At 34.6% G+C, this 12,284-nt stretch overlaps 2 protein-coding genes across 2 annotated transcripts in view; both read left to right on the top strand.

Annotated features, from left to right (window-relative positions):
* Window positions 1–12,284, top strand: part of LOC106667985 — a 132,190-nt gene that overhangs the window by 67,175 nt on the left and 52,731 nt on the right. The gene's annotated exons all lie outside the window — the stretch shown is intronic.
* LOC106667986 lies at window positions 2,072–2,592 on the top strand. The gene is made up of 2 exons (XM_014396342.1): window positions 2,072–2,123; window positions 2,202–2,592. The coding sequence occupies exons 1-2, from the start codon at window positions 2,112–2,114 to the stop codon at window positions 2,511–2,513; spliced, it is 324 nt and encodes a 107-aa protein (XP_014251828.1). The 5' UTR covers window positions 2,072–2,111; the 3' UTR covers window positions 2,514–2,592.

Here is a 12,284-nt window from a genome sequence, read left to right as displayed (position 1 = left end):
CATTCTGTACCTATTTTTAAAAATTATTTACGAATATAATGTGCAATATCCAACAAATCAATCATGTTTGTTGAGATGATTATTCTTCGGAACCGATATTTATCGTCAATCAGTGAAATCGATATGTTGGACACTGGAATATTGAAATTCAATAAAGTATTTGGGAATCCTATCTAACTGAGGTGTTGATAAAAAGTTCTCCGATTTCAGACCGATACAGGCCGGCGTCCGACAGGGGAACATTCTTGGTCCCACCCTTTTATACCCTTTCCACGGCTGATTTCCTATACATCTCACTACTATCATTTCCACACATGGGAATTATATCGCAATTCTGTCTTCCAACCCTAATCCCGTCCAAGTGACCTACAACATCCAAGAGCCTTGTGCAAGACTAGTGCAAAAGGTGGCGAACAAAACTGAATGGGAAAAAGTGTACATTGAAAAACAATCTTTCCCTCTGTATATCTGAGTACTGTACAACGATTACAAGAAGCTACCAACTTCTACTCAAGTCCTATACGTATTATATTGATTATTCGTAGCTTCCGATTCTGCTTCCCTACTGCCCAAGCCCTCTCTATAACTTTCAGCTCCCACATCCGCCTTAAACAAGACAGCCTTGAGACCTCCTCGCCACTTAATCTCGCTCATTGAGTCCCAGAGTTGGCTGCTTTCTCTTTATTTGTGCAAGCTATGCTATGTACGAATAAATTAATTATGCTTAAAAAATGGCATAACGAGCAATATTTTTAAATAATAAAGGAAATTTTTCACAACTGAAACCTGAAGTAAAATGAGTTACAAATAAAAATAATTACGCATTATGACTTTATATAAATTATTTAATTAGATACTTAGTTCAAAAAAAGGTAGTGTCTATTCTATGGTTATGTATCAAGAAATTCAAGTACTATTCTTGTTCAAATTTTTATAGCAGTTTATCCAGTCAAAAAAGTTAAATTTGAATTAATAATTAGAATATTGAATAATAAGTAATAATTAATAGAAGAATAATAATGGAATAATTAAGAATAATAATAATTAGAAATTTGAATTAATAAGTAGAAATCATCTTAATCTTGGGCCAATTGGAAGATAAGAAATAGGTAAATTTCTCGACAAATAAATCAAACAAGAATATAACATCATGAAAATGATGAAATCCTCTTTGAAAATGTTGCAACATTTACATTAATGTATTCTATAGATAGTGCGTAATTAAGAAACAAGTATTGAAAATGTGAAAAGCATGTTCACGTAACGTTTGAGGTACGACGCGAAGTATTTCCTTTTCAAAACTCGAAAACTTACTCGACTATTCCAACTTTCAATTCCATAAAGTCTTCGTATCTTTGATTCTAATCTTTTGCAGATGTGTAATTCCATGCATAAATGTATGACATAAAGGTACAAAATAATTTCTTTTAACGGCCCTTTGGAAAAAATGTTTGATTGAAACGTTTGAAAGGCCGAATAGAGAGAGATATAAGGGAGTTACATAAATACATAAAGTAAGCGATAAAAAGAGCGAGAGTGTGAGATGCCCAATAATTTCCAATACCAAATAAATTCACGGTACTTTGCGACCAACATTTTCTAATACCAAAATAATGTATACAATCATCTATTACTTTATTGTGCCATTGGCTGAATTTGCTAAACAAACAAAAAATTAGCAGTTTGCAAATCGTTTTGAACTTATATTAACTTTTACTCATCCTTTGTGTTCGTAATTAATGGCTATTGATTATAAATGCCCTTAGCTTATTAAACTAAATTTAGTAGCCGTGTACCGTCGGTTTTATAATCTATCGAACAATAAGCCGTGGGCTGTTTTAGTTTTATGTTAGCATGTTAAGTGTAGGAGTTTCGTTGAGGAAAAAGATATAATAAATTTTTTGTAAAACTACAATGGGGTCTATAATCATCTAGGCCTCTTAGATTGTCCTTTTATAATTGAAATAAGAGAGTTGTCAAAAGTGCCACCATAAAAAGCTTGATTAAGACTGATTACGGTTAATGAAATGTGCACGTATGGTGATTTTTCTTTAGTATATAAACTTCATAGCACTTCCATTTCTTCAGTGTTGGAGCTTCAATCGAGAAATATGAGGAAAGCTGTAAGATCGTAATTTTAATTCGCGCCAGTATTGTCGTTTGAATTTAGTTAATTTTTTGTGTGTGGCTCTTTCTTGCAGATTTTAATTTTACTCTTTGCAATCGCAACGTGCGTCGTTGCTTTTCCACAACTTCCGCTCGAGGAGAATGCGCTGGGCAGTGCGGTGGATGTTACAGGCGAACTTCAACAGTTACCCACCGATTCAGAAGATTTGCTAAGAATAGCCAGAACAGTCGGACAAGACCCCACATGCAACTCATCACAAATGGACGAACGAAGAAAAAAATTGTTAGGATTGCTACCCGGACTTTTGACCAGACTTCTCGGATCGCCGGGTAACGCACAGAACTTGGGACTTGTTCGACTATTGCTTCTTCTTCTTTTGGGCTGAGGCTTGAAATGTCAATAACAGCATTTATCAAGAGTGCTACCCGGATTGTAACAAAAAAAATATAGCGCATTATGTTCTACTTCTTGTTTAATATCTGAAACATTTTTTAACCAACCATACCCATTTACAACCATTTTTGTTAACACGGAAATCATTTTGTACAGGTAGAAAGAACAATGAATTGTATAAAAGTAAACATAGAATCGTGAAGAAAGAACAGAGGGAAAACAAAAGCAATCTAAGACTAGGACATGACCAACATCTTCCAAAATCGTCCTTCACTTATATAACAAGAACACTTTTCATTAAAAATATTATAATAATCACAAGATAGAGTTTTAAATCACTATTAGGATACATGGTATGCAACGTTGTCCTATTTCTTTAAAGAGTTATATAAAGGAGGGTTCGAGTTACATAAAGGAAGCTAGAGTAGGGCCTTTTGCCTAGGATTTCAATGCAGAAGAACCAATGTTAAAATATATATATCAAAACGTAAAATCCTTTTGAATCCTTTTTCCTATTGAAAATGATTCCCACCGGATGCCTCTTTGGGATCCCGTCTCTCTCATTAATGTCACAAAACCAAATTACTCTTTTTGATGCGGTCGCTGGAGTATAGTTTCATTTAAACCATTTTTTTTTCTTCAACATTATTTTATAAAGAGAAAAATCTGGGGGGAGGGAATTTGATGCTTCATAGAATATCTAAATTTATCCTGGGTTTATTTTTCAAATTGTAATCAAATTTAGAAGAGCCATTGGAAAACTGAAAATCCACCACTTCAACGTTTCATTTTCTAATATAACGCACTTCCAGCAATCTGCCTTATAACGCGAATCTTATCGAAGCAACCTCCAACGCGAAAGCAATCACTGGATGGTCACAATTAGTCCACAAATAGGGTGAGATCGCTTGGCGACGAAAAATTTGCGGATTAACGGGCTTAATGTGTATAAACTTAAACGATTCCGAACCACTGCTAATTACTTTATGCTTGAAACCATTCTAACTGCGTGCGTTTCAGTGTGTTTAAGTGCAGTAACGATGACTCGGAATTCCGGTTTTACATGATGGCGTTCCACGACATTCTTGGTCCCATTCTATTATACCATTTATACTGCTGACTTTCCTATTCATCCCAGTACTTTCAATACCATCTACGTCGATGATACCGCAAAACTGCCTTCTAACTTCCCTTCCAAGCAATCAACATTTAAGAGCAACTTGAGGTTATCAAAGACTAGTATAAAAACGTAAGATCCAATACTTAATGAGAAAAATGTACAAAGTGTAGTTTCCATTAACCAAAAAATCTTGCCCACCACTGTGCATCAACAACAAGGAACTTTCGACTAACACTCAAAACATATACCTAGGAAAATACCTAGATAACTAAATGACAAAGGATCTTCACACGTCAGAAGACCTTTAGCATTTAAATCAGTTTTGACCATCAAAACTCAACTAACTTTATAGAAGATATTAATCTGAAAATTTTGTACATTCGAAGTACACTTTAGCTTTCGGTCAAGTTATCCAATATCCAGCAGTCAAAGCCTCAGATGAATCAACATCTTTAATAGGTCACTAACCTCACTATCCAATACGACCTCATCTTCCTTAATCTTACCGACTTCCACTCAAGTCACATCCTTTGAGTTATACCTAGGCAGCAGACTGTCGGAGAATAACTGCACATAGATTTAACCTTAAGAGATAACAATTTAACGGAAGGTTTTTAGGACCGAAATCTGTTTTGACCATCAAATCACAACAAAGTATATGAAAGACAATGCTGCGACAACTGTGGAAATACGGGGTTGAACTGTGAGGTTCTGCCAATCCATCCAGCCTCTCGATCCCATCCTAACCACTGCCTTAACCCCTTTCTACAGTTTCCCACCTCAAAAAAAAAAAAAAAAAAAAAAAAAAACCGCCACGTCGAACGATTGTAGACGTTTACATCTTGTAAATTATGTGTGCTTTTTAATGAACTCTTGTTTCATAATTTGTTGAAGTCATGAGGGGCGGTGAAGAATGTGGTAATTAGAAAAACACATTTTTTTTGCCGATGGTTCGACCTTCATTTGGTTATTATTACTTATAAAGTGTGGTGCTGTTCTTATGGAGTCATATTAGTTTTTTGTGGGTTTTACAACACTTTCACACAAAACCAATATGCCACCACAAAAATAGCATCACACTTTAAGTCCTGACGATGACCCGAATAAAGGTCGAAACGTCGGCAAAAAACAGAAAAAGTTGTTTTTCCAAATTATTTTATTCTTAACCGCTCCTCACGACTTTAACAAATCATGTAAATTATGCCCGCTTGGAGTTGCAGATATTATTTCTTTAATGAATTTTATTACTAATTTTTATCTTATGTTATATTGTTGTGAATCATATAAAACATTTTGTAATACTATACATGTTCTCAATTTTTTAAATATTTGAATGCAATGTCAATAGTTTTATTTAAAAAAAACGTAATATTATAATATATTTATTAAACCCCGCCCCGAGGAATATCGAGTACTCTGGGGCGAGTGTGTGACGTCTGGAGAGTAAAAGTAAGTTATTAGCGAGAGTGGAGAGGGTTCAACCCCGCCCTGAGGAATATCGAGTACTCTGGGGGAGTGAAAGTGACCAGACCTCTATGTTTCTATCGAGTGTTGTGTTTGTGTTAATTTATCGGAATGAATGTTATTTATTAGCGTGAAAGAAAAGGTTGCTTATAACCCCGCCCCGAGGAATATCAAGTACTCTGGGGTGAGTGTATGACGTCTGGAGAGTAAAAGTAATTTATTAGAGTGAAAGGAAGGGGTTGCTTATAACCCCGCCCCGAGGAATATAGAGTACTCTCGGGGAATGAATGTGACCAGACATCTATGTTTGTGGTGATGTATATTATATCCATATGTATATGTATTGTATGTTTTGTTTTTATTCTGTATTTGACAACCTGAGGTACAAATGAGAGACTAGCATTCTAGAATATCAACGTAGATCAAGAAATATCTACCAGATCGAGATGCTCAAATGACTGAAGTTAAAACAAAATATGCGCGAAAGAAAAGAAAAAGATGGAAAACACGCAGAGGGCCGGCGATGACCTCAGATGTTTGTCGGCCCATTAACTTCCCACTTATATAATATAATTCTTTTGAGGATAGTATATTGTTCTTTCGCTATATTTACGTATGTATCATTGTATCATTCTCCGGCTGACGGTATAAACTGGCTTAACAATATGTCTACGTTTACCACCTTTACCAGTAATTCAAAATTGCATGATTGGAAAAATGACCCGAAGCGTAAGAGAACATACGTGAAATACCTTTAAACCTTTAAAAAAGCACATGTTTCTTGGACTACCACTAATATAAAGAAATGTTAGAAAGAACAAAAAGGTAAAAAAATATCCGTAATATTCTACAGACATGGAAACAACTACAATAATTTAAATAAAATTATTTTTTTAGTTTTAATTGGGATCTTTTCATTTGGTTTATGATATTCTTATAATATGCTACTCCTTAATTTATCACACAAATATTCTTCTTTTCTTTATGTTTATTCCATTTTGTGTGATTGTCTATGATTACCCCAAGGTATTTAACCTCGTGTACTTTTTTAATTGGTTGGCATTATCACTGTGAAGGTTCTTCCTACTGATGTGCCAGTAGATATGGGGCATGAAAAAGCATTTATAGATGTCCAAACTTAGTAAGGTGCATCTCATCCAGTCCAATTATATATTTTAGCCAGATCCTGCTCAGCTGAATTTAAGACATCCGGCCGGAGTCAGTAGTTTAGGTCAAGGCCACGTCATCAAATTAAGGTAGAGTAGATTCCTTTTTATTCTAAAATCACAAGTTATTTTTTTTTTAAATGTCGGTTTAATTGTCAGATTGTTTAACAGGTGTACAGCTAATTGAAGTAAGCAAGTGATGTTTTAACAAAGAAAGATTTGTCAGCGTTCTTGTTTATTGTTTCAAAATTGAACGAAAAAACCTTTGCGCAATATTTACAATTTAGGGACAAAGGAAAATAAAACTACGAGTTTATTGTCATTTCATGTTTTGGAAGGGGATTTAATTTATAAGGCATACGAAATCCTGTAGAACAATAAAGGCAAAACGGGCCGCGTTGGGACTTTAGCTCTCTCCAGAAACCGCGGAAATATCCTTAAGTCGGTCAATCAATCAATATGTCTTGTCGAAGAGGGCCTCGGACTATTTCTCCGGCTTAATAAATTTGTTCCATTCCTTTGGGAACACTAGACTTATTGTCTGATTGGACGTTTTTCACCAAGTGTGTTCAATCTGGTACGACGTTCAAGGTCCTGCTTATTGACAAAATGCGATTATTTCGTCACATGATGTTACAACAAAATTTTTTTAAAACAATTATATTTTACATTCAGTAATTTTTTGACAAGATGCGATATCAGTTTCGTACCTCGTCCTCTGAGTTACCACGTTCTTTAATTACAAGGAAAGTTTTATTAATACATTTCGCGCGCGTAATATTGAAAATGGAATCAGGACACACTGAAAAAAATGGAAAAAAAACAAGGGTACAAAGAACCACAAAAATAGAGATAGAGAGATAAAATAATAAGGAAAGAAAAAGGTAGGTAAAGAAAGAGATAAAAGGGGAGAAAACGAGGTTGGTATAAGAACAGGCAAACAGACAAAGAAAAGAGAAAAGAGAAAAATTAGGCAGTGAGAGAGAGAGAGAGAGAGAGAGAGAGAGAGAGAGAGAGAGAGAGAGAGAGAATGAGCGCGAATAAGAGTACACACAGACAGATAGAAAGAAATAGAAAGGAAGAGGAATTGAAAAAAGGCCTAGAAAGAAGGGAAAAGTGAGATGGATGTAAGAAACTACCCTAATGACAAAAAGAGAAAGAAAAAAAGAGACAATGAAAGAGACAGACATGCATACAGACGCACAGAAAGGCCGAGAGACTGAGAGAGGGGAGAGATAAAGGGAGAGAGGATACAAAAAATAGAGAAAAGGTTAGAAAAGGAAGAAGGATCGAGAGGAAGAGGACTATAAAAGAACATAGTAAGACAGAAAGAGAGGTTTCATTTAAATCCATGTCCGCAGACACCCTTGGTCATTGCCATATCGTCTGGATCAGTTCAACGTGAGTCTCTGACCAATCAGCACTGTTAAAAAATAGTAACAACTAGATTGGAACGGTTGTTTTTAATAAGAGCTTTTCTAAAAAAAAAAAATCAAAGTTGGAAGTAGACTTATAAAGTAGTACAATCTTGTTGTTTTTGGATATGGAAGTGTTTCTAAAGTTTCCAAATTATAAGGAAGTAGGTCGTACGAAGAATAGAATTGAATAGATATGTAAGGGATTTGAGGCGTTGGGGCGCGGGTTTGCAGGATATCCGAAGTAATAAGATCAAAACCTGAAATTTTTTTTAATTTGAGATATTGCATTGTATCGGGTTGTCCGGAAAATAATGCAGGATTTTAAGTTTTCATTAAAAAAAATCTATATAAAATATTCTGTTTACGTTTACAGGATTACTCATTTGTATGAATGNAATTATTTTGATTAAAGAACATTGCTTTAAAGTAACTAGTTTCTTTTTTTTTGTTTAATACCAAAATCCTGCATTATTTTCCGGACAACCCAATATAATGAATGTCAGAAAGTGAAAAACTTTTCGCAGCGAGGGATAATGGAATAGGGCACCGCAAATATCCTTAAGTTGTAAGTAATGTATATGATGTCGGCTTGTGGAGTGAACGCTGTGGTACCATTTGCTATCATGAATTAAAGAAAAAAGGTATATATACTCTATACTATATATGTAGAAAAATTGAACTGACATTCTTTATTTTTAATCTAATGAATGTAAAAAGATTAATACCACTCTATAAAGGAAAACCTAAAGTTATTAATGCCCAAATTATACGAATGAATTTTTATCGTTATATTAATTACAGCATACTTATTTTATATAAAGAGGATTAAATGAGTTCAGAAATTCATCAGTTTAATAAAACATTATTTAATTATGCTGGTTTGAAAGAAAATTCACCAAAACAACGGAAACGTTTTTAGTTAGTGATTGAATTGTAGTGTATTACCTCCTATGGCCTTGCGGAGGCTTGAGTTTTAATATATTTTACTCAAATTTATTGTTTCATCAAAGGAAACAATTTAAAAACCTAATTAACTCATTCGACAAGTTGGCTCTGGTATGGATGAACTTGAACTTATTTTCTTTGTTTTTAATCTAGACCAGTAGTTACTTATTTTAATATAATCGGACTAATGAGTTCAGAAATTCATTAGTTATAATAAAAAATATTTAATTATGCTGGCTTGAAAGAAAATTCACTAAAACTCAGGAAAAGTTTTTAGTTACTGCTTAAATTTTAGCGTATTATCTCCTATGGCCTTGCGGAGGGTCTTAAGTTTCCGAAGCATCGAGTAAATAAGCAGTCGGATTTCGTCTTGTGAAATAGAATCTCATTCTTCAATAAAAGCCCTATCAAGCTGTTTAAAGCGTGTTGGAAGCGGCGAACCCGTCTCTTTATCATATCCTATGAGTGTCCTCAAGGATTCATGTCAATAGAAAGTGGAGGAAAATTCATCGTGGTCGTCCTCGTAGTGCTGGGCGACAATGCGAGCTACATGCGATAGAGGATTATCATGATTGACAGGAAGTTGTCCCAAACAAATCGAGTGAATGGGACTACAGCATGCAGAAGAACATCCTCAATCGATGTTGATTCCACCCCACACTATAACTGACTGTCTTTGAAAAGACTGTGACTCAAGCATGGCAAATGAAACCAAAAGTCCTCCTGATCTTCCCCACACACAGGCCATCTGACTGCCAAAAATGAAACCGGCACGCGCCTGTGAAGAAACATCCCCCTATTGATCAAGTGTCCAAACGAATCGTTGATTTGCGAATAGTCGCCTTTTTACTTGATGCCTCTTCAGTAGTAGAAACGCTACGTCCTGGAAAACAAAACACAAAATAAATAAATACACGTGTGCGGTTGTTCTTTTGTCTTTGAGGGTATGTGTTGACATTTGACTGAACGGTCTATAGTAAGTTGGCAGAAGACCCCCTACAATGAAAATATTAAAAGAAACTTTAAAAAACAGTTGGAAAGGAAATCAGTTGAACAAGCAAAGACATCCATAAAATATACCTTAATGTCACTAATGTACAATCAAAAATCCTTCCCCCTTTTGAATTATCTCGCAAATTTAAAACAAATGACAAATAAACACATGGCCCAGGAGAGGAAAAAATTGTTTATCGCGTTTCCAATTGGAAAAAGATCCTTAATTGGTAACGTAGGAACATTGCAATCAACAGCCGACTTAAGAAGGACGGCGCTGTAAATTCCTCCCTCTCTGCTTGACTGCTGTGCTGGTTTAGTATCTTTCTGTCTAGTATTAGACGATGTCTTTCTTTAAATTATTTATTTATTATTCATTAAGTTTTATAAAATTCTTCTCAATCTGGACGTTTATTTAGAACACAATGAGTTAATGAGAATTCACAGAATACTGAAATATTGCTTTTCTTTTAATACGATACATTTAATAACAAACGAACAACATATTTTCATTTCAATTAATTAATCAGTGTTTAAGGTATTGGTTGAGATAAAAAAGTCAATGTCACGAGCGGGATTCGAACCCACGAACAAGGCTCAATACATCGCTGCTCTTCCACTTGAGCTATCGTGACCTCGACCCGCTCGGACACCAACTTCCAATCTCAACCTAACGTTTTAAATTTTCCCTCCTTTTAGCCATTTTTCAAATGTCGTGTAATCGGATTGGATTCTCGACGACAAATGAAATGGCCACGGAGAGCATTAGTGAAGATATACTTCATTTAACTTATTAATTTCACCAGTTTTCGTGGTCCGCTTGACCAAATAATATCTTTAAATGAATTAATCTGTATTTAAGGTATTGGTTGAGATAAAAAAGTCAGTGTCACGAGCGGGATTCGAACCCACGACCTTCGGCTAAATACGCCGCTTGCTCTACCACTTAAGCTATTGTGACACTGACTTTTTTTATCTTAACCAATACCTTAAATGCAAATTAATTAATTGAAAGATTAAGACCAGCGGACCTCGAAAACTGGTGAATTTAATAATTTTCATTATATTCTGCGATCCAATAAAACCTACAGAAAAAAGTATGAAGCGTCCATGCTCGTTAACAAAGAGTACGAGCTAGGTGTTTTGGTCTCAAGCTTTGATCATTTTGACTTTCAATACTCCCTGGGTTGGTCTGTCAGACGGTTTATGCATTTGGCATTTTTAAATTTGTCTTATGGTCACACCGTATAAAACCAGAATATTCTAGCCCTCTGGCCATTTAGCAGATCTCCCTTGGGCCTAAGTCAAGCCTGGTAGTCTGGAGTGTTATATTGTTCTGTGTACAAGCTTTAAGCTTGCTTTAATTGCATTTTATCTTTTCTTGTATTCATATATGTGCCTCTGTCGAACTGCTGTCCGACGGACAAACCCAACGAGGATTGGGGAATAAAATGATGGGTAACGACTCAATTTTGAATCGAGTTTGATTACCACGTAGTTGTTAGAGCGCGGCACACCCAGGACTTTGGGCTGTACAACGATGCGTATGCCCGAGCGAGATCTTCTAGACTTAAAACAACGCTTTTAAAAAAATAATAAAAATTTTTTTACTCAAATTTATTGTTTCATTAAAGAAAACAATTTAAAAACCCGATTACTTACTCGACCAGTTGGCTGTGGAAAGGGGGAAATTGAATTGATTTTCTTTGTTTTTAATGTAAAAAGTGTGGAAGGATTAGTAACACTATAAACGTAAATAACGAGTTATTAATTTCACTAATTTCGTGGTCCACTTGACCAATTAATATTTTACAATTAATTAAGGTTTTTAGTTGAGATTAAAAATAAGCATGGTAGCTCAAGTGGTAGAGCAGCGGCGATTCTAGCCGAAGATCGTGGGTTCGAATCCCGCTCTGCCATTGACTTTTTTGTCTCAACTAAAAACCTTAATTAATTGCAAGTTATTAATGTTGTGTTTACGTTTTACGTTAACTCTCAATCTATGGAAGCCATATCATATTCAACATTCATTTTTGTCCTTTCTTTTTTAAATCCTCAGTAAAAAATTAAGGATGTGGAGGAATTTTTTTTCCCGTGATCTAAATTAGATTTTTTTCTTCTTTAAAACTGAAAAAAAGCAAATGTTGCACAATAATTCAATTGAGGATGTATTTCAGGATAACAAGGATATAAGTCACAATTGTTTAAAATAGTATGATTAATTACAAAAGCGTGTGCGCTTAGAATTATTTTTTTCAACATTCCATTCGGTTTCTCAAAAATTATCCTGAAACTGATTAATAAATAATAAAGGTATTTAAAAAAATCTTAATAATCATGAATGTATTAATAATTAACTTTTCATTGTAAAAATTAAAAAATAAAACTAAATTTCAGTTTATTACTAACACATTCAATTGACAAATACTGTTGTAAATCATAGTCAAAGCGATAAATTGTTTTTCAACAATTATTTATTATTTACTTTTGAAAATGTTTAGGCGACAAAAGATCAGAAACTACCAGAAATCTGTTCAAACCCTGGAGACAAGCTAAAACTTATGTTTACATTCTATCCCCAAACCACCCCTTTTCCCTTTCCATTACACAAAATAGTGATTCAATAAACTGATTAATATTATTTAAAAAAATACACC

This window comes from Cimex lectularius, unplaced genomic scaffold (genome assembly GCF_000648675.2).
Source record: "Cimex lectularius strain Harlan isolate CLEC.00 unplaced genomic scaffold, Clec_2.1 scaffold232, whole genome shotgun sequence".
Taxonomy (NCBI): domain Eukaryota; kingdom Metazoa; phylum Arthropoda; class Insecta; order Hemiptera; family Cimicidae; genus Cimex; species Cimex lectularius.
This window is presented reverse-complemented; position numbering and strand designations above follow the sequence as displayed.